The sequence below is a fragment of the Staurois parvus genome, unplaced genomic scaffold (assembly GCF_062004578.1).
Source record: "Staurois parvus isolate SC_StPar_1 unplaced genomic scaffold, SC_StPar_1.0 ptg000672l, whole genome shotgun sequence".
Lineage (NCBI taxonomy): Eukaryota > Metazoa > Chordata > Amphibia > Anura > Ranidae > Staurois > Staurois parvus.
The window spans coordinates 1,420,345-1,444,542 of record NW_028318468.1 but is presented as its reverse complement, the minus strand read 5'-3'; the positions used below and the strand labels follow the sequence as shown (position 1 = coordinate 1,444,542).

The window sequence follows — 24,198 nt, the reverse complement described above, 5'->3', positions numbered from 1 at the left end:
ATGGCACTGTATAGAATGGCTGTCATCACTGGAATACTGATCAGTGGAATATACTGCTGTGTGATTCCTGATGATTTTGTGGGAGCAAGAGCACATGGGGACATTATTATTGGGGGTTTGTTTTCAGTACATGGCAAAATGATGAACTCAGTTCGGGGATTTCCATATAAACCGGCTATCCAAGATTGTGCTGGGTAAGTAATAGTTTTCAGAATATACAATATACAAGTATTGTTTTTATTAATGGCCCTTATTAATGTTCTTTATTATTACCTGTTAGCTCTCTTAGGCTAAATGAAATCTAATATTTATTTAACAAAATAAATAAATATTGGTTAGGATGGTATAATTGTTATCTATTGATAACGATTAATATAATATTATCAACTAAGCATTTTTACTTGGCAATGTATAAATAAAAAGTAGTTTAATAATGAATTCATTAACAGTCAAACTGAATTTTGACATCTGTATAACACTGAATATACTATTGTCATTAAATGATAATAGGAGGGAAAAACAAGAAAACCATACAATATTATTTTTTCCAAAGGCTAATTTACGCACGAATAAAGTGGGATAAGCAAAAATAAAAAGGAGGGATGCAACTGTCAAAAAGTGTATATACAGTCATGGCCGAAATTGTTGGCACCCTTGATATTTTTCCTGAAAATCAAGTATTTCACACAAAAAAGGTATTGCATTAACACATGTTTTGCTATACACATGTTTATTCCCTTTGTATGTATTGGAACAAATATAAAACAGAGGCAGAAAAGCAAATATGACATAATGTCACACAAAACCCCAAAAATGGGCTGGACAAAAGTATTGGCACCCTTAACTTAATATTTGGTTGCACACCCTTTGGAAAACATAACTGAAATCAGTCGCTTCCTATAACCATCAATAAGCTTCTGACACCTCTCACCCGGAATTTTGGACCACTCTTCCTTTGCAAACAGCTCCAGGTCTCTCTTATTGGAAGGACACCTTTTCCCAACAGCAATTTTAAGATCTCTCCACAGGTGTTCAATGGGATTTAGATCTGGGCTCATTGCTGGCCACTTCAGAACTCTCCAGCGCTTCTTTGCCATCCATTTCTGAGTGCTTTTTGACGTATGTTTGGGGTCATTGTCCTGCTGGAAGACCCAGGATCTTGGACGCAAACCCAGCTTTCTGACACTGGGCCCTACAGTGCGACCCAAAATCCTTTGGTAATCCTCAGATTTCATGATGCCTTGCACACAGTCAAGGCACCCAGTGCCAGAGGCAGCAAAACAACCCCAAAACATCATTGAACCTCCACCATATTTTACCGTAGGTACTGTGTTTTGTTCTTTGTAGGCCTCATTCCGTTTTCGGTAAACAGTAGAATGATGTGCTTTACCGAAAAGCTCTATCTTGGTCTCATCTGTCCACAAGACGTTTTCCCAGAAGGCTTTTGGCTTACTCAAGTACATTTTGGCAAACTGTAGTCTTGCTTTTTTATGTCTCTGTGTCAGCAGTGGGGTCCTCCTGGGTCTCCTGCCATAGCGTTTCATTTCATTTAAATGTCGACGGATAGTTCGCGCTGACACTGATGCTCCCTGAGCCTGCAGGACAGCTTGAATGTCTTTGGAACATGTTTGGGGCTGCTTATCCACCATCCGGACTATTCTGCGTTGCAATCTTTCATCAATTTTCCTCATCCGTCCACGACCAGGGAGATTAGCTACAGTGCCATGGGTTGCAAACTTCTTGATAATGTTGCGCACTGTGGACAAAGGCAAATCTAGTTCTCTGGAGATGGACTTGTAACCTTGAGATTGTTGATATTTTGCCACAATTTTGGTTCTCAGGTCCTCAGACAGTTCTCGTCTCCTCTTTCTGTTGTCCATGCTTAGTGTGGCACAGACAGACACACAATGCAAAGGTTAAGTGAACGTCTCTCCTTTTTATCTGCTTTCAGGTGTGATTTCTATATTGCCCACACCTGTTACTTGCCCCAGGTGAGTTTACAGGAGCATCACATGCTTGTAACATTCTTATTTATCCGCAGTTGTGAAAGGGTGCCAATACTTTTGTCCAGCCCATTTTTGGAGGTTTGTGTGACATTATGTCGAATTTGCTTTCTTTCCTCCCTTTTTTTGTTTTGTCCCAATACACACAAAGGGAATAAACATGTGTATAGCAAAACATGTGTTAATGCAATACGTTTCGTGAGAAATACATGATTTCCTGGAGAAATATCAAGGGTGCCAACAATTTCGGCCATGACTGTAAAACCTACAACATTTTTTTTAGATATTGCATCTTACCAATCCCTAGATGTGGTGGCTGCATTAGGTTTCTAGTTTTAGATTTTTTTCATTTATTTTTACCTGTTGATCCTACCAGTAAGTCTTATTTTACAACATTCTTTAAAAGAACAAGCTGTCCAGGGAAAGTGGCAATTAGAGGGTAAGTACAAACTATTTAAAGTGGTTGTAAACCCTTACATACTGTATACCCAGTGAAGTGACTGGCCTCAATGATACACAAAGATTAATCATATCCTACATAAGTTGTACCTGACTATCTGTAGTCTTCTCTTCTCAACACCTGTTCAATGTGCTGAATTTATAAAGCTTGTCTGAGAGTTCAGAAAAAAGAGGGAGGAGAGGTGAAATTACACTATGCAGAGCTCAGTGAGGAGAGCTCTGAGAGCTGATTGTAGGGAAGAGGCATGCCCCCTTCCACACAGCTGACAGGAACAGAGCTGAGGCTGTCAATCTGCATAAAGTCCCTTTCCCGCCACCATTTTTCTCTTGGTGTCAGGAAAAACTTGTCAGAAGTGAATCATGCTGATAGTAGAGGAACAAAGCAGCAGACAGAAATTACACATAGTGCTCTTAACTGAAACATGTACACACTATAGAGGAATATGCTTTGTTCATATTTCATGTCGGCTACAATATATTATATTTTTGTTTCTGGATTTAGAAGTGTTTTAAATGTTGCTTAGTTTACCAGAATGTGACACACATACAAACAAATAAACAAATATTCATGTTTTAGCAATAAAATACAGACTGCTTTGGAAGTTTGTTTAGTAGCATCATTGATGTGTAGGGATAACTATGTCATTTAAGCTAAATTCAATTTGTGGCAGTTTGGAAACACAAAAAATACCATACTTTAGTACAAATTAATAGCCATATACTTAAGTGCTCGAACCCGCAGCAACAAATCAGAATCCATTATCTACTGGTCTGCTTTTCATTGATTGCATTTAAGAAGTAGCACTCTTAACTGAATAAGGATGTGAATCTCCTTTAGGGAAAAGTCCATCCAGAACTGATATTTCAGGTTTGAGATTTAACATTATGAAAAATATGAGCAGAATAATTTATAGTACAACGTGTATAACTAATGGCAAAATGTTTTGGGTTTTTTTGGGTTGAGTGGAGAAATATTTGAACCCCTGACGGATATTTATTGCTGTTTGTTCCTCCATTTTGGAGATTCATCCTTTCTATTTATCACTTAAAGTGAAAGCAAAAGAAAATCCCACATTTTGCGTTGTCTCAGAACAAGAATAGAGGGGAAATCTTCCAATGGGAACACTAGTTCTGTCGAGCCTTGTGACAACCAGAGATTTAACTTATTTTGGGGGATTTCCTCTCACTTCATGCTTTGGCAGGGGTTATAACCCTCCCTTAGCCAAAATGAAAAAAAAAAGGTTTGCCTTTATTTCTACTTTAACCAGAACAGTGAAACTTATAATATGGTAGGAATGAGCATAAAGTTTAGTCTGAACACAAATTTACGCCCAACTTTGGTTATTCCTTTGGAGCAGAACATGATGTACAGCTTCTTTGAGGTCAAAGGTTGCTAAAGAAGCTGCAGGTGCTGACACCCACCGCATCCTTAGCAACCAGTGATGTCATCCAGCCCCATTTATTTAACAACTGGGAATCCATGACCATATAAACAAAAGGGTGGGGTTAGCATGACATCACTAACCAAACATGGCAACATGACTATATTTGGTTCTTTTTTTAGCAGGACTTACCAGTGTAAAAAAAAAAAGCTCTGTATTTATCACTGCACATGCAGCCTGGCTGCATTACAGTGATACTTAACAAAGGTTCAATTAGACTGTAACAAAATGGACTGTAATAGGTAGAAATATACTGAACTGGAGCAAACTAAAACAATATTCCAGGCTCACTTGTCATTGGAAGTAAAAATGCCCCAAGTAAAAAATGAATATATTTTCTCTCTTGTTTATCTATCTATCTCCCTCATATTCTCAATTAAGGCTCTCTCCTGACTTCTAGACTTCCCCCCTCGATTCCACACAGTTCCATATATCTTTCAGAGGATTTAAATTTCAGCCAACTACACCACGTTTTCCTGAATTTTTCCATTTTATCCTCCTCCATGTGACATAGCTCCTCCATCCTATAAATATTTATCCATTCGGAAATTCTTGGTGCTTCAGGAACCTGCCAGAACTTAGGAATCAAACCCTTGTCCGCACTAATTAGATGATAAAGTACCCTGTTTTATGTAGTTTTGCTGAGGGCTCAAAGTTATAGAATAAACACCTCCAAGGATCTCTCTGTACAATTATCCCGCATATCTACTGTATTTACTATGTGTCTTGATAATCAGATAAACTTCTCATTACCCTCCTCTCCCACTTTCCTTTCCTAGGAATTTAGGAATTTAAGTCTCTGTAGTGACAACTGTCATAAAGTAGGTATGAAGGCTACCAATGTTGATGGCAAAATCTGGCAAAATTTGTCCATTTGTCTTTTGAAATGTACTGCCACGTTCTAGTATCTATGTGATTAGCTCTGGATGTCAAGCATCCAATGTGTTTTTGGTTTTCTTACATGTAATGAGTGCATTTAATTACTTAACTTAGTAAAACTGAGCATTATTGTTGATTACATTGCAGGTTTGAGTTGCAAGGATTCTTACAGATGCTAGCCATGGCTCACACTATAGAGTTGATAAACAATTCCTCGCTTATACCTGGAGTTAAACTGGGATATGAAATCTATGATACCTGTTCAGAGTCCACACTAGCAATATCAGCTACATTGAGATTTCTGTCTACATACAATACATCAGGAGACACTGTTCTATTCAAATGCAACTATTCAGACTATATGCCCAAAGTAAAAGCTGTGATTGGAGACAGTTATTCAGAAGTGTCCATTGCTGTAGCAAGGTTACTGAACACCCAGCTTATACCACAGGTAAGTGCTCACTCAAAAAGTATGTTGCCTATGCATGAAACTGTCTTTTTTTTTTTTCTGTAGAACATATCTCCAGTGCTGAATTTGTTGGAAAACTGCTGCAGATATGACTCTTAATAGTTGCAAAATGTTGCTGAACACAAGACCCTTTCTGTTTTTTTGGAAAACAGAAACATATAAACCAGAAATTATATCATACCTGTGACGTTCTACGAAAAAGAACATTTCATTGTACAAGCATTAATTGCTTCCACGTTGCCCTATAGCAGAAATACTACAGGGTGGCACAGGTGCGCATAATCACGTATATATTTTGCAGCTCTGGGTAGGGGGCACGCGCCTACCCATTCGCGGCCTCAGCTGTCAATCACCAGGTCCTGGTCAGTGATTCCCCGCCGGCACCTGGCGATCTCCGAGGATTTCCAAGGGAGAATGTCACCAGCGCACCAAGCATCACCAATATGGGTCCACTTCTGGACCCATATTGGTGATCCTTGGTGTGCTGGTGACATTCTCCCTTGTTGATTCTGTTCGGTTCCAGACGAGGGTCGCTGCAGTACCCACTTATACACACAGTCATTTTTAATGCAGGAAAGTGTGCGTTTGGATTGCACACTTGCGCTCTGAGGTTTTCCAATGGGGGAGAGACCTGTATGTAAACAATACAGATCTCTTCACTATCAGCGCCTGCACACTGCTTTGTATGGCTCTGCATTGTAGAGCCATACAAAGCAGTGTGCTTACAGTGAAGTACACACATAGCCCACATAGAAAAACGGCACACAGCACAGAGTTAACCCTTTGATTGTCCCAGATGTTAACCTCTTCCTGCCCAGTGCCATTAGTATATTTACAGTGCTTTTTATTAGCACTGATCACTGTATTGGTGTCACTGGGGATGTCAGTGACACCAAGTCCATTCTCCCCAGTGTCAGAATGCCCACCGCAGTCCTGCTATAAGTCACTGATCGCCGCCATAACTAGTAGAAAAAAAAATTCCAGTATATATACCGCCATTTGTAAACCCTATAACTAATTAATTTACACGTATAGGGATTTTGTTAGCAAAGACATGGAGCAGAATACATTTTGGCTTAATTGTATGACGAAATTTGATTTTTTTTTTACTGGACAAGTTTAAAAGCAAAAAGTCAAAAATATTGTTTTTTTTTCTCAAAATTGTCGTTCTTTTTTTTTATAACGCAAAAAATAAAAACAGGCGATCAAATACCACTGAAGGAAAGCTCTGTTAGTGGGAAAAGAAATTAATTTGGGTGCAGCATTGCATGAGTGTGCAATTGTCAATTAAAGTAATGCAGCACAAAAAATTGCCTGGTCAGGAAGGGGGGTAAATCCTCTGGAGGACAAGTGGTTAAAGTACAACTATAGGCAAAACGTTTTTTTTTTATTTTGCACAGGGTAAGGGAAGTTTTTAACCCATCAGAATTTTTTTAACTTTTTGCTATAAAACATATCCAATAAAAAAATGTTTTTTTCTTCATAAATTTAGGCCAAACTGTATTCTGCTACATGCCTCTGGTAAAAAAAAATCCCAACAAGTGTATATTAGTTGGTTTAGGTGAAAGATACTGTCTACAAATGGTGATTGATATATATATATATATATATATATATATATATATATATATCAATGAGATGACCCCCAAAACTGGAATGGTTTTTCAGGTGGAGGCCACTAGTAATTTTTTCCCTACTCATTTTTTCTGGCTGTTTTTCCACTAGTTTTGCATTTGACTAAGGTCAGCGTCACTACTGGTAGCATGAGGAGATATCTGGACCCTACAGAGGTTGCACAGGCAGTCCAACTCCTCCAGGATGGCACATCAATACGTGAAATTGCCAGAAGGTTTGCTGTATCTCCCAGCACAGTCTCAAGAGCATGGAGGAGATTCCAGGAGACAGGCAGTTACTCTAGGGGAGCTGGAAAGGGCTGTAGAAGGTCCTTAACCCATCAACAGGACTGGTATCTGCTCTTTTATGCAAGGAGGAACAGGATGAGTGCTGCCAGAGCCCTAAAAATGACCTCCAGCAGGCCTCTGGTTGGAATGTCTCTGACCAATCAGAAACAGACTTCATGAGGGTGGCCTGAGGGACCAACATCCTCTAGTGGGCCCTGTGCTAACTGCCCGGCACAATAGAGCTTCAATTGGCATTTGCCATTGAACACCAGAATTGGCAGGTCCATCACTGGTGCCCTGTACTTTTTACAGATGAGCACATGTGACAGATGTAAAAAGGGTCTGTAGAAGCTGTGGAGAATGTTATGCTGCCTGCAACATCATTCAGCATGACCATTTTGGTGGTGGGTCAGTAATGGTCTGGGGAGGCATATCCATGGAGGGACACACAGACCTCTACAGGCTAGACAATGGCACCATTACTGCCATTAGGTATTGGGATGAAATCCTTGGACCCATTGTCAGACCCTATGCTGGTGCAGTGGGTCCTGGGTTCCTCTTTGTGCACGACAATACCTGGCCTCATTTGGCGAGAGTATGCAGGCAGTTCCTGGAGGATGAAGGAATTGGTACCAATGAATGGCCCCCCAAGTTCGCCTGACCTAAATCCAATACAACACCTCTGGGATATTATGTTTTGGTCCATCCGACACCGCCAGGGTGCTCCTCAGACTGTCCAGGAGCTCAGTGATGCCCTGGTCCAGATCTGGGAGGAAATACCCCAGGACACCCTCCGTCGTCTCATTAGGAGCATGCTCCGATGTTGTCAGGCATGTATATAAGCATGAGGGGGGCCATACAAACTACTGAGTACCATTCAGTCCTCTGTAGGCTGATAATTTGAATTTCCATCAAACGATGGGGCATCCTTACGTTCCTAACACATTACCCAGTCCACATTAGTATAGATATCCAGCATGATATTTTTCCCCATTGTGACCTGGTGTGTTTTCAAAGTGTTCCTTTAATTGTTTTGAGCAGTGTATTTAAAGCTGAATTTAAGGCAAAAAAATATTTTTATTTAAATATATCCCTTAATAGCCACAAACAGGGCCAGTGCTAGACTATTTTGCGCCTTAGGTAAGACCAGCTACTTGCACCCGCCCCCTCCCAAAAAAAAATAAACCGCTGGGCACTTTTACCCCATTAGTAGAGACTATTGGCAGGCAGCTATTGTGTAGAATTTGAAAATACGTGATAACATTCTTTAAATTGTATTGCTATAAAATAAATATTTATATGAAAACCTTTTTTGACAGGTCAGTCATGCCTCATCTGCTCAAATACTAAGTGATAAATTTCGATTTCCTGCTTTCTTACGGACAATTCCAAATGACTCTTACCAAACTAGGGCAATGGCAAAACTCATTTATTACTCTGGATGGAACTGGATTGGACTTATAACCATGGATGATGACTACGGGCGATCAGCTGTAGAGAGCTTTGGAGCGCAGGCTATCTATATCAATGTTTGTATTGCTTTTAAAGAAGTCATACCTGCTCATTTATCTGACAGTACCGTACAGTCTCGGATAGATAAGACAATTCAAACCATACTAAAAGAAACCAGAGTCAATGTCATTGTAGCTTTTCTAAAACCTTCACTTATCATAAATCTTTTTATAAAAGTTATGGAAAAGAAAATAAAGAAGACATGGATTGCAAGTGATAGCTGGGCTGTATCTACAGGAATTAGTAGCATACCTGACATTCAAAAGATCGGCCAAGTGATTGGATTTATGTTTAAGGGTGGTGATACTACATCTTTTCAGGAGTATTTAAAAGATCTAAACCAACATGACTTTGAGATGAATCGTTTCCTAGACCAATACGCAGTGCTAGTGTCTGACTGTTCAAACGGAAAATACAGTGATCTGTATGGCTGTGTTAATAATTATTCCAAAGAAGCTGTGGTCACTTCCACTAAGATGAAGAACAAAGCTCTGAGAGAAGACTTTCTATCGGCCACAGTACAACCAGGATTTATCTTCAGTACTCAGCTGGCAGTGACTGCTATAGCACATGCTATTCGAAATCTATGTTTGGATAGAAACTGCAGCAATCCTAATGCCTTTGCACCATGGGAGGTAGAATTATTTATGATATAATTCATATTTACTATAGTTTTCAAATGATAAGTTAATTACACATAGAGCTGTTCTCCAGGCACAATTACATTTGTTTGAGTATATTTCTGAACAATCGAGCAGGATATCAGTACACTTTGTGTGCACCAAATGCCTTTTGTAAAACTCAATATTACTTGTAAATTAAGTAGTGGCGTCATCACTGGGCTGCACATAGCCTGTAAAAGGAGCAGAGCTGTGGGTGCGTTCCTCTGGGAATTGTACCTCTGTTCCTAGTGAGGTTTGTGTGTTTAGAAAACTACATTACCACTGCATCCATTAGGTAGGAAGATTTGATTGGCATTTTTTGTTTAGGCAGGCATAAACATATGACTTTATTTTACCTTCACCTAAAAGAACCTGAGGAGCAGCAGTGCCAAGCCTATTCTGTCTGTTTTACATACCTTACCCATAAAAAGTTAAGGGACGTATTTTGGCAGAAAAATACTGAGGGATCCATATAGTAGGTCTGTCCTTTACAGTTTGCCATTAACAAAATTGCAGGAGTTGTTCCATGTTTGGTTACTGCACAGATCTGGAGGATACACAAAGGAGGCAAGATTTGGGTAAGAATACACATGCACCTTATATTTAAAGTGGTTCTAATTCCTCAAGATTTTTTACCTTACTGCATTCTCTGCATTAAGGTAAAAAACCTTCTGTGCCCATTCACATATATATGGATTGGATGCAGTTTGAATCGCATCCAATCCACATGACATGTGAAAAAACATTGCTTCCTATGGTGCCTGTTCACCTATGTCCAGCGCACTGGCGGTGCAGATTCAGTGCGGTTTTAAAAAGAGTCCTGTACAATTTCTGAGCAGTGCGGTCCAGTTCAGGTGCAGATTACAGGCTACTGACTTTAATGGGAACCGTTTCTACACTGCATACGTGTGAACAAGAGAAGATCCTGAGCTAATCCTGTCCTGAACCTGATGTAAACCTGACATGAACCAGTGAACAACTACTGTATCTATTAGCTGTAAAACCTGAGCTTAAATCCGCACCGCACATGTGTGAAACAGCTCTCTGTGTCCAGGATCCTCCCCCAGCACCCTCCCTCCTGTGTCTATGGATGCATAGGGGGAGTTTAGTGTGAGCGCAGAAATTTTAGTATTTGAAATTTAAATAAACTTTGATTACATCTATCTATTAACAGTATAATTATTATGTTCTTATATAAAGTATAAGACTAAAGCTATTTAGCTTGATCATGCTTCTGAATATTTGCATTAATTCCTTCTTTGCGTATTAATAACCCAACCCATGTTTGTTACAGCTTCTACAATCCCTAAAGACTGTAAATTTCACTTACAATGGTAGGACTCTCTACTTTGATTCCAAAGGTGATGCCAATATAGGATATGATGTGATGATGTGGAAAATTGGCCCTAATGGAAAGATAAATATCACCCCATTTGCAGAGTATGACACACAGAAAGACATGTTTACATTCAGCACCAAGGATAAAGAAAATGAATTCAAACTTTTGAAGGTAAAAAAACAAGAGCAAGCTTTACTTTTACTGATTTAAAATGGAACTTTAAAAAAGGAAGCGACTAGCATTGCTGGCCTACACTGTAAATGGGTGTCAGAAAAATTTCTTTTTTGTATATTTGTTCAGGGTCAAAGATTAGGAAAGCACGGAGGCCGAAGCGTCAGCATAATAGCTGGGGATCTAGCATTATCAAAAGGAATGTTTAACAATGGCAGCCTTTATGATTCTTACATGAAGGAGTACCTTTAAGCATGATAGATATACAGGTGAAACTCGAAAAATTAGAATATTGTGCAAAAGTTCATTTATTTCAGTAATGCAACTTAAAAGGTGAAACTAATATATGAGATAGACTCATTACATGCAAAGCAAGATAGTTCAAGCCGTGATTTGTCATAATTGTGATGATTATGGCTTACAGCTCATGAAAACCCCAAATCCACAATCTCAGAAAATTAGAATATTACATGCAATCAATAAAACAAGGATTGTATATAGAACAATATTGGACCTCTGAAAAGTATAAGCATGCATATGTGCTCAGTACTTGATTTGGGCCCCTTTTGCAGCAATTACTGCCTCAATGTGGCATGGCATGGAAGCTATCAGCCTGTGGCACTGCTGAGGTGTTATGGAAGACCAGGATGCTTCAATAGCGGCCTTCAGCTCTTCTGCATTGTTAGGTCTCAGGACTCTCATCTTTCTCTTGGCAATGCCCCATAGATTCTCTATGGGGTTCAGGTCAGGCAAGTCAAGCACAGTAATCCCATGGTCATTGAACCAGGTTTTGGCGCTTTTGGCAGTGTGAGCAGGTACCAAGTCCTGCTGGAAAATGAAGTCAGCATCCCCATAAAGCTCGTCTGCGGAAGAAAGCATGAAGTGCTCCAAAATCTCCTGGTAGACGGCTGCGTTGACCCTGGACTTAATGAAGCACAGTGGACCAACACCAGCAGATGACATGGCCCCTCAAATCAACACAGACTGTGGAAACTTCACACTGGACTTCAAGCATATTGCAGTGTGTTCCTCTCCATTCTTCCTCCATACTCTGCGTCCTTGGTTTCCAAATGAGATGCAAAAGTTTCTCTCATCAGAAAAGAAGACTTTGGACCACTGAGCAACAGACCAGGTCTGTTTTTCTTTAGCCCAGGTAAGACGCTTCTGACGTTTTGTTGTTCTGGAGCGGCTTGACAAGAGGAATACGACATTTGAAGCCCATGTCCAGGATCCGTCTGTGTGTGGTGGCTCTTGATGCACTGACTCCAGCCTCAGTCCACTCCTTGTGAAAGTCCCCAACACTTTTGAATGGCCTGTTCCTGACAATCCTCTCCAGGCTGCAGTCATCCCTGCTGCTTGTGCACCTTTTTCTTCCACACTTTTCCCTTCCACATAACTTTCTATTAATGTGCTTTGATACAGTCCTTTGGGAACATCCAACTTCTTTTGCAATTACCTTTTGAGGCTTTCCCTCCTTATGGAGGGTGTCAATGATGGTTTTCTGCACAACTGTCAGGTCAGCAGTCTTTGCCATGATTGTGATTCCTACTGAACCAGACTGAGAGACCATTTAAAGGCTCAGGAACCCTTTGCAGGTGTTATAGCTTAATTAGCTGATTAGAGTGGGACACTTTGAGCCTAGAATATTGCACCTTTTCACAATAATCTAATTTTCTGAGATTGTGGATTTGAGGTTTTCATGAGCTGTAAGCCATAATCATCACAATTATGACAAATCACGGCTTGAACTATCTTGCTTTGCATGTAATGAGTCTATCTCATATGTTAGTTTCACCTTTTAAGTTGCATTACTGAAATAAATGAACTTTTGCATGATATTCTAATTTTTTGTGTTTCACCTGTACTTAAGGGTGGATTAATGAAAGCTTAGTTTTCAGTTCTTATTACCAACCTACAGAACTGTGGATACATTTTGAGCACTTGTTGAAAAAATGCTAAAAATTGAGGATGCTTTAAATAATGAATTTAATAGTATTTCTCAAAATGTATTTTAGGACAGTAGCTGAGAGAATGCAGCTCCTCCTCCTCTCGCAGGAAACAGGCACCCAAATAGACTTCAAATTGGAGGCTTCTTCCCACAGTCCTCAGTTAACGTGTTTCCTCCGGCCAAGCAGGAACACACAGGAACTGTGGGGACTGTATTCTCTCAAGTGCTACCTGAGAGAGGTCTCTATTTTTCTTTTTTACCTGTTTTCTTGCAGCAAGGGTCCTCCACGCAGAGTCCCAGGTGGGGGGGACCTGTTTCTGGCTCCTCTCTCCCCTTTCAGTGCTCGGGGAGAGCCAGTACCACTGGATAGCCTATAGCCCTGAGGTCCCTGTGTGGAAACTGGTGGCGGCCATGTTTTTAGTGTCCAGCGGTGTCTGGGATCCTTGGCGTGTGGGGTCAGTGCACTAATGGTGTGGAGGTTTGGGCTCCAGCTGCACTGGGTGCGTTTTTGTGGTGCATTTAAGGTCAGTCAGTGGCTAAGTGGTTTTGTTCCTTTGTACTTTGTCTTATGCTAAGAGCAGTGAGACAGAATCTAGCAAGAGGAGATGTCCTTCATGCAAGAGTAAACTGTCAGATGCTTGGAAAAAGCCTGTATGCAAGAAGTGTTTCTTTCTGCTTAGTGAGAGAGGAGGCAGCTTCAGCTTCTTCTGATTTTCTGGCTTCAATGCAGGCTGAGTGGAGTGCTACCCTGCAGTCGTTCAGGAATATGTTGAAGTCTTCCTCCCAGAGTGCTTCTGAGCCTACCATCACACCACCAGTGGGGGGTCATCAGCTTCCTTGGAATCATGGTCAGGGTTACCTTCTGCACAGGTTGCTGTCTCGCCTCCATGATCAGAGGGAGACTTAGAGGATGATGAGGAAAAGATGGAGGATTCCTCAGCAAACAAGTATAAGCTTTCACTGGAGGAGGTAGAGTATCTACTTAAAGTGATTCACGCCACCTTAGGTATTAAAGAGGAAAAAAGAGATCCCTCCCTCCATGATAAAATGTACCTGGGCCTTAGTGAACCAAAAGGGAGATGTTTTCCTGTGCGTTTGACCATCTCAGACATGATAAAAAAGGAATGTCAGGATCTGGAAAGGAAACCCTTTTTTTCTAGATCTCACAAGAGATAGTTGTCGTATGAAAAAGACTTGGCATCAGTATGGAACAAAGTGCCTAAGGTAGACGCCTCTTTTTCTCAAGTCTCAAAAGGCACAGGCTTAGTCTTTGATGACATGGGGAGCCTGAAAAAGGCAATGGACAAAAGGATGCATCTGCCGCTGACAGATTGTGGCATTCCACAGTGGAGAATTTGAAGCCAGCTATGGCAGTCACATGCATAGCAAGAAACCTGGAGCATTGGCTAAACCAGCTTAAGGCACATATCAGTGCGGGGACTCCAAAGGGAGAGATACTAGATTCCTTCCCTACAATCACAAGAGCTGTAGGGTATATAGAGGATGCGTCTTCAGAACCCATAGGCATGACAGCTCACTCAGCTGCCCTGTCTAACTCGGTGAGAAGGGCCTTATGGTTAAAATATGGCAGGGGGACTCAACATCAAAATCAGACTGCGTGGAATCCCTTTTTCAGGAGATCTCATTTTTGGGCCAGACTTCAATTTTGGATCACACAGCAGACAGGAAAAAGTATTTTCTTGTGAAGAAGAAAAAGCAAGTTCAAAAACGTTTTTTCATCCACAGACAAGCTTGCAAGGGGATAAGCCACAAGGAAAAAAAAAGGTTTGGGCATCACAGAAAGAAGAGAAATAGAGTTTTCAGAGGTTCCCCCAAGAAGGTATATTGTCACGGATATTCAAAAAAATACTTAGAAGAGCAGTTGAGGAAAGACCTTCAGGTAGCCCGCAGCCACCTTAAAAGTCAGGGCTGGATCATCATCGTGCAAATATCCAACCCAACCCTGTCCAAGAAAGTTTTGTTTCTGGGATTCTACATCTGTTCGGTAGAACAGAAAATTCTTTTGCCAGAAGAAAAGATGCTGAAAATACAGGTGGCTTTGACACTTCTTCAGGGCAACCACCAGGTTTCAGTCAGGTTTTTGATGTATCTTCTTGGCCTGTTAACAGCCTCCATTATGGCAGTCCAGTGGGCAAGAGTACACTTGTGGACCCTTCAACTATTCATCTTGAGAATTTGGAACGCAGACCATTGCCACGCTGGACATAAAGGTGAGGGTTACTTGCAGGGTGAAGAGATCTCTCTGGTGGTGGAAGAGGCAGGGGGTTCTCTCAAAAGGTCTAACCTGTTCCTTTCTAGTAGAAAGGATCCTCACCACGGATGTCAGCTACTGGGGCTGGGGAGCGCACCTGGGAGGTCAGTTTGCACAGAGTAGTGGCCTAGGTAGCAAAGGTCAAACTCCTCAAACTGGAGAGAATTAAAGGCAATTGGTTTGACTCTCTTGGCTTTCTTTCAGGAGCTTCGGGGTCAGCACGTGCAGGTCTACACAGACAACGCCACAGCGGTACCCTATGTAAAGCTTAGGCTGCACAAGAAGCAGGAGTCTTCAAAGTCTAGAGGAAGAAATTTTGTCGTGGGCACAGGTCAGCTTGGCATCTTTGTCTGTAGTGCATCTCAAAGACTCGCTGAACCAGGTAGCCGACTTCCTGAGCAGACACCAGCTGAAAGAGGGCAAATGGAGCCTAAATTGGGACGTTTTCCTCAGCTTAGTTCAAGAGTGGGGTCAGTTGCAAATAGATCTGTTTGCAAATTGAAAGAATACCAAAACTGGTCAGTTCTTTTCCTTGAACAGAGAAGATGGAGCAGTAGGGATAGATGCTCTCACTCATAGGTTAGGCTTCCAGCTGTGCTACCCTTTCCCCCCACTCTTTCCAACAATTTCCTCAGGCTCTGAAAAAGTTTCAAACAGAGCACAGGATATTTTCATGGCTCCTTTCTGGGCAAAAAGGTTGTGGTTTGCAGCTCTCCTCTGGTTATCACTCAGACCATACCGGATGCTTCCACTCAGGAAGGACCTACTACTACTGGATTCTCTCTGTCATCCAAAAGTGGAAAATCTGCACCTCACCAAATTTGTAAGGCAGCAGCGTGATCAAGCATGTCCACCTTTGTACACCATTACAGGCTGGATTTATTGTCAGTGGGAGAGCAGGCCTTTGGTAGGAAGGTCTTGCAAGGTGTGGTCCCACCCTAAGGGGGTAAGTTCTCGTTTATCCCCTCATGTGCTGTCCTGAAAGACGCTTTTAGAAAATCCAAGTTAGACTTACCGGTAACTTGTTTTCTAGTAGTCTTTCAGGACAGCAATAATTGCCCGCCTTGATATTGTTTATGCTGTTGTGCTTGTTTTTCAGATGGGCCATAGGTACTCTTCGACAACTGAGGACTGTGGGGAGATGCCTCCAATTTGAAGTCTATGTGGGTGTGTGATTCCTGCGAGAGAAGGAGGAGCTGTGTTCTCTCATATACTGTCCTGAAAGACTACAAAAACAAGTTACCGGTACGTCTAACTTGGATTTCAGTTCCATGCCTTAATGCTGGGTTCTGGCTGACACAAACAAGAATTCTGTAGAAAACATTTTCATATTTTGATCTGATGGATAAATTGTAAATACTACACTGTAGAATGGGCATCACACACCTCAACCTGATACACATTGTATCATGCAACCCAGTACACATTGCACCATGTAGCTCAACACACACTCTACATTACTCAGTTTAATGTACACTAAACAATGCAACCCCATACATTCTGTAACATGCAGCCCACACCACATTATTCACCCCAACACACTTTTATACTACACAACTCAATGCACTCCCCACCATGCCATCCAATACTCTCCACTCTGTACCATGTACCCCCAATACCCGCTACGCACCCCAATATGCACTGCTCTTTATAGCCTAATGCTCGCAGCATGATGAACCTCAACATCACTTTCCTCCCACATCATTTGATTTATCTGCTGTCACAGGAACTAGGAGTCAGTGCTGTTCCGTTCTGGCACCCATTCTTATGCTACAGAGTTATAGGGCAAAATGAGTCTCCCTCGCCCACATGCATTGAAGCCACAGAGGTAGGGAGTGAGGCAGTTGTCCATTATTCCTGATCCCCTTCACACAGTTCTATCTTTGACTATCACAGAGGCATTTAGCAGAGGGAAAGGGCATGTGATCACACAGCTACCCACTCTTCACAAGTCTGGTAAAATAACATTTTCATGCTGCATTATCTGATCTTAACTAAATGCTTCTTTGCAAAATATTCTTTGGCATTTCAGAAAATCCATTCCCGATGCTCAGATGAATGTAAACCAGGGCAAATGAAAAAAACATCAGCAAGTCAACACACTTGTTGTTATGAATGTGTTCCTTGTCCTGAAAACCACTACACCGATACTGCAGGTATGAGGAGAGAAAAAAAATGTTGGTTAATTTTTTCTTAGGCATACAGGGCATACATTCTAGTAGGTGTACAACTGGGGGAGTCTATAAGGAAGAAAGATCTAGGAGAATTTTGGTAGATCATAGACTTAATAATCGGATGCAATACCAACTTACGGTTTCTAAATCAAGCAAAATACTTCCTTGTATTAAAGCTAGGTTCACAACCATGCGAGTGATTGCCGCTGACCGTACCTGTTTCCACGGCTGAAAGCACCCTCACAGAAAACTGCAGGAGATGCGAGGGAGTGTCATTAATCCTAATGTCACCCGCACACACTGGAAATCACAGCAGACATTTCCCACACTGAGAACCACACTGGACTTGCAGTTTCCATGCAGGCTGCAATTTCAAAAATGATGCAGGGACCTTTTCCCTGTGTTTAAGAGCACGGCAGCCCATTCAAATGTTTGAACTGCCATGTACATGCAAAATGCAACTCGCAGAGACGCAGTTGTGTAAAGCAGACCTAAATGAGGTATATACACTATATTGCCAAAAGTATTGGGGCACCCCTCCAAATCATTGGATTCAGGTGTTCCAATCACCTCCATGGCAACAGATGTATAAAATCAAACACCTAGGCATTCAGACTGCTTCTACAAACATTTTTGAAAGAATGGGTCACTCTTAGGAACCCAGTGAATTCAAACATGGTACCATGATAGGTTGTCATCTGTGCAATAAGTCCATCCATGAAATTTCCTTGCTACTAAATATTCCACAGTCCACTGTTAGGGGTATTATAACAAACTTGGAGCAACTGGGAACAACAGCAATTCAGCCACGAACTAGTAGGCCATGTAAAATGACAGAGCAGGGTCAGCGCGTGCTGAGGCGCACAATGCGCAGAAGTCGCCAAATGTTTGCAGAGTCAATAGCAAAAGACCTCCAAACTTCATCTGGCCTTCAGATTAACACAACAGTGCATAGAAAGCTTCATGAAATGGGTTTTCATGGCAGAGCAAATGCATCCACACCTTACATCACCAAGTGCAATGCAAAGCATCGGATGCAGTGGGGTAAAGCAGGCCGCCACTGGACTCTAGAGCAGTGGAGACGTGTTCTCTGGAGTGAGGAATCAAGCTTCTCTGTCTAGCAATCCAATGGACGTGTCTGGGTTTGGCGGTTGCCAGGAGAATGGTACTTGTGTGACTGCATTGTGCCAAGTGTAAAGTTTGGTGGAGGGCGGATAATGGTGTGGGGTTGTTTTTCAGGGGTTGGCCTTGGGCCCTTAGTTCCAGTAAAAGGGAACTCTTAAGAAGTCAGTATGCCAGGAAAGTTTGGACAATTTAATGCTCCCAACTTTGTGGGAACAGTTTGGGAATGGCCCCTTCCTGTTCCCACTTGACTGCGCACCAGTGCACAAAGCAAGGTCCATAAAGACATCGATGAGCAAGCTTGGGGTGGAGTCCTGACCTCAACCCGATAGAACACCTTTAGAATTAGAGCGGAGACTGTGAGCCAGGCCTTCTCATCCGACATTAGTGCCTGACCTCACAAATGCACTTCTGGAAGAATTGTCAAACATTCCCATAGACACACTCCTAAACCTTGTGGACAGCCTTCCCAGAAAAGCTGAAGCTGTTATAGCTTCAAAGAGTGGGCCAACTCAATACTGAACCCTATGGACTAAGACTGGGATGCTATTAAAGTTCATGTGCGTGTAAACGTACACGCCTCAATACTTTTGGCAGTATAGTGTACATGGGAGATATATATATATATATATATATATATACACTTGTCCCTGTACAAAGCATTAGTAAGGCCTCATCTGAAGAAAGGACAGTAAGGAAATGGATAGAGTTCAGAGAAGGGCAACCAAACTGATAACAGTTATGGAGGAGCTCAGGAAAGATTAGTAAGACTGAATTCTCTCTCTCTTCGGAAGAGGTGTTTAATGGGATATGATCACCATGTATAAATACATGAGTGGCTTATTTATTTGAAAGTTCCTGCAAAGGACAAGATGGGACTCTTTGCTAGAGAAAGACATTTCTCAGAAAAAGAGCTGTGAAAATGTGCAATTCGCTCCTTCAGAAAGTAGTTCTAACCAGCTCAATTTTTTGTTTTTTGGGGGATATTTTTTTTCTTTTTTAAAACTGCACAGAATATAACTGACTATTAACATAGGTAATAACATCAGAGATTGCTAATCCAGGGAAGATCTGGGGGACCAGGAAGGTTTTTTCTTTAATTTGCCCATGCTTTATGTGGGTTTTTGCCTTCCTTTGGATCAACTGTTGGCATAAGGTACTGTATATGAAGGTTTTCAATGTAATTATATTTTCATATTTCTTGTAATTTAATTCAATGGCCTTCTTTCAACCTTACTAACAATGTAACTAGGTAAGACAGTAACAATCCTTGTGGCAGCACCAACATGTATACAAACTGACACTGCTACAGCAACCAGGAGTTTGCTTTCCTTTTTTACAATAAACTGTCTGCTTTCTAATAGAGGTGATTCTATAGGGCCTCTACTTTCAGAAAATATTATATATAATATAAAATATATAATGTTTTGAAGGTTTTAAGTAATCTTCAGGCCTAAAATGCACATTTTAACACATTTTACTATGTGCTAAAAAAAAGTTCAGACAGGTTAAAGCAGAACTCAAAACTTTGCAGAAACACTGACCCTGGATGTACAGTGGCTGAATCCTGGATCGATCAGAGACTCTATTTGCAAGTAACCATTCAGGTGAGCAATTACATGCAAACAGCGGTGGTGCCAGCCATTGATTTGTACAGAGTGCAATCTGACAGCCACCACTGACAGCTGATGTTGTTTGAACACAGTGCATGCAGGCAGCATTTAGTACTAATTGTTGCTGGTGGCTGGCCCTGGCCACCCCCATGCGCCCATGTGAATGTAGCCTAACATAATACTAAGATTGGGTATACGGGCTTGAAAATAACATTTTAAGATATATATTGAGGAACAGAGAGAGGTGTGATTAGTTTTATCCAGTTTCATGTAAATTGCTATGGGTTATTACAAAATGTTAATTTGCATTTTTAAGTAAAAGCTTTAATGCTGTCTATTTAATTTTCTTTTATGTGTTTTGACTTTTTCAGATATGGTGTATTGTCTTAAATGCAACAATAAGACTCACTGGTCTCCAGTGAATAGCTCTGTCTGCTATATGAAAAAGATTGAATTTCTGCACTGGGATGATGGCTTTGCAATTGTTCTTCTCGTCATTTCTTTTATTGGTATTTTAATTATTGTTGCTATAGCACTGCTATTCACAAAGAATTTTGATACTCCTGTTGTCAAGGCATCTGGAGGCTTCCTTTGCTATATCATCCTCCTTTCTATTCTTTTCAGTTTTGTCAGTGCAGTCTTCTTCATCGGGAAACCAGAAGATATCAAGTGCAAAATAAGGCAGACTATGTTTGGCATTAGTTTCACAGTAGCAGTGGCATGCATTTTGCTAAAGTCGATCAAAATATTGCTAGCGTTCACCTTTGAACCCAAAATGCAAAGTGTTTTAAAGCTCCTTTACAAGCCATTTACCCTAGTCTTTGTGTGCACTGGGATTCAGGTCATCATTTGTACCACTTGGCTGGTATTCTGGTCTCCATTTACTAAGGAGAATTTCTCACTTCCGAAGATCATCATACTGGAGTGTGATGAAGGCTCTACGGTGGCATTCAGCATCATGTTAGGATACATTGCTCTCCAGGCATTCATTTGTTTTATTTTTGCATTTCGGGGTAGGAAACTACCAGAAAATTATAATGAAGCCAAATTTATCACATTTGGCATGCTAATTTACTTTATATCTTGGATAACCTTTATTCCAATATATGCTACAACATTTGGTATATACTTACCAGCTGTTGAAATGATAGTTATATTAATATCAAACTACGGCATTCTGTCTTGTACGTTTCTGCCCAAATGCTATATAATCTTGTATAAACAAGACACAAATACCAAATCTGCTTTCCTTAAAATGATCTATAAATATTCATCCAAAAGTGCCAGCAGCCTAACCATTGGTCATGTGTCCTCCAGTTCGTTGCCATTTCCTGAGAGCAATATCACTGTACCTACTGTGTCAGGTAGACCTTCTGTGAGTTCTATAAGTAACAGTTTTTCATTCCACGAGAGACTTGTAGCTGCACATATACCTTCGACAAAAGCCAGATGCCTCCAAAGGAAAAGACTATCAAGCATTTGATGATGGCATTGTCCAAGACTTGTTATTGTATGGACAAAAAACATACCCCTGCACATGTATATTCATCAAATACTGCAGTGGTGGTTTAGAATAATCACGCAGCTGTACCATTCATCTCCAATGGGCTAAGCAGTTACTTGTGTAAGAAGATTCCAGGTGACAGCATAGTGGACTAAAAACTACCTATTAAAATACAATTGTTCCTAAAGTGAATACATTGTCTGTTAAGGTCATGCAGCAATGCCAGATTTCACTGTTAGGTACAGCTATGGCAGATTCATATCTTGGCAATATAGAAACCTAGGTTGAGTGGGGACTGCTACGTGTTACATGGAGGGAATCCCTTCCACACAGGAAAAATCACTTTTAAATCTGTTTGGCTGTATAGAGTTACTGGTGGTAAACCAGTATCATTTACCTAACTTGATGTCAAACATTTTAAGATTGCTTGAGTAAATATGTGTTGGGGTAATGTTAATGTAAATACTTTTCTAAAGTTGCATTTATGCTTTTGATAAAATGAGTTCTATGGTGTAAAATTGGACATCTGCCTTACAAAGTAAACATGGTATATGTAGCAAAACCTAAAATTCTTATTAGAACATGATAACAGCCTTGGTTTGTGTATTAACTACTATTTTCTGAGAATATTTGTCAACTCTAAATAATGGACTGCTTTAAGAAACCTTATAGGTCTTTACCTGATTCTTAGCTTCTAAGTTGGTTATAAGAAATAAAATGTTTCTGCTTACGAACAGTGAAAAAGTATAAAATACTGCATATATAGTATGTTGGACAGCAGTTGAGGTTGAAAGTACAGTATCCGGCTCCATGCACACTAGCAATTTTTTTAAGCTCAAAAAATGCTGTATAAAAAAAATCTGGTAATAGCTTTTTTTTAGTAGAGTTCAGAAGCGTTTAGGAGTGTTAGTGTTTTATTAGCATTTTCACAGTACATGTTGAGGAAAAAAAAGCTAGAAAGGAGCTTTTAGTGGTTTTTTTTTTCTGTTGGAAAAACGCTCCAAAAATTCTAGTGTGCATGGACACATAGGATAACACTATTTAGCATCTAGGAGCAGGGAAAAAAATTCTAAAAACCCCTTTTAGGAGTTTAAAAAAAACGCTAGTGTGCATTGAGCATTAGGCTCCTTTTGCAGACAGTTTGGAACTTTAGGCAAGGTAGGCCTTTACAGATAAATTGTTTTTTGTTAAATATACATGTAGTTTCATTTTACTAAAGTGTATCTAAAATAAGAACATTTTTTTGTTCCTTAAATTGTGTATAAGAGTAAGAACCAATGTCAAGTTTTTATTGTTGTCTATGTCCCAACTGTTACTTACTAGGATAGAAAATGAGGGAAAATCCAAGTTTCCTCCAGAATAGGAATGGACGGAAATTCCTCCATTTGGGAGCATTGATCTTTGGGAGTAAGAGCAATAATTCTAGACCTTCCATTTATAGTTTAGACAACTGTCTAATGGTGGCCATGCTTGGAGCAATTGTTCACATGATCATATTGTCAATCGCTTTACTGTTCAGGAGTTGCTGTTTGTGTTTACTAAACATCCATTTCAAAAACATAACTCACACTTCCAAAATGTATGTTATTTAATTTTTAAAATCTAGTTACTTAAACAATTGTCTAAATAACTAGAAGCACATGAAAAACTTGTTTAATGCACCATGCATTTGCGACTAAAATGGGAGAACTCTGTCTAGTCAGCTAAGGAGTGGGATAAGAGTTGTGCCCTGGCGGTAATGCTGAGGATCTTTCATTTTCCCCCAAGCAAATTGTGACACTCTTGGAAATATATTGCTGGCCATATACAAATACTTCACTTGTTCAGCCCAGCTGAATGAGAGAATTCTATAGATTCCTCCATCAATGCTAAATAGCTTGGATGACTGAAACTCCTGATGCTAGTTACTGTATTCTGACAGTTGGCACTCTCGGTTGTCAGAATACCCAACCAGAGTCTGCAGCTGATTGGATGCAGTCACTTTTCGGCTGACTTTTTTCCACCCAGCTTCTTCAACTTTTCAGTCAAAGGTTGTTGAACCTGGCAGTGTTGGCAGGGCCACCCTTGGCCAATAAACATCAATAGAAAAAAATGTGAGCCAGCTTAAAAAGCATAGCATGTCAAATATTCTGTTATGTGGAAAAGGCACTTTTGAGTAACTCTGGCTTATAAAAAGGAAAATGTTGGTATTTTATCTACATATTGAAGAATCTCCAAGTAAGGTTCAGCCCTTTTATTAGTTCATATTGTGATCCCTGTTTCAGCAGTGCCCAGTGACCCTTATATCGGGCTATTGCCTGCTGTAAGCTGACATCACAGAGCCTCTTCAGGCTCTGGAAGGCTCCTGACCATATTTTCAGGATCCACCTAGCTGCCTGATTGACAGCTGGCTTTGGCTGTCCGTGTGCTGTCATGGCCGGCTCTCCAGTGAGCACTGCAGAGACAGAGTGGAGAGTGGTGACTGACAGTCATTGGTCTCTGCTCCAGGAGGACTGAGAGCTGTACCATCAGTGGTCATGTGATTGCTCAGCTCTTGGTCTTAGAGCTGATATGGGACAGCTGCAGCATTGGTGTGACACAAGAAGTGCTGTGAGAGCTACTCAGAACACTGAGGGAGACAGAGGCAAGCTCTGGATGAGTGTTTATCCTTTTGCAGAGGTTTTGTGCACTTTTTAATGTGTGTATCTTTTATTTTTTTATATTAAATAAATATTTTATGTTGAGAGCA

At 40.7% G+C, this 24,198-nt stretch overlaps 1 protein-coding gene across 1 annotated transcript; it reads left to right on the top strand.

Moving 5' to 3' along the window:
- On the top strand, nt 1-24,198 carry GPRC6A (G protein-coupled receptor class C group 6 member A). The gene is made up of 6 exons (XM_089652138.1): nt 1-194; nt 4,931-5,234; nt 8,473-9,300; nt 10,622-10,837; nt 17,090-17,213; nt 20,338-24,198. Exons 1-6 carry the CDS (start codon nt 1-3, stop codon nt 21,447-21,449), a joined length of 2,778 nt encoding a protein of 925 aa, XP_089508264.1. The 3' UTR covers nt 21,450-24,198.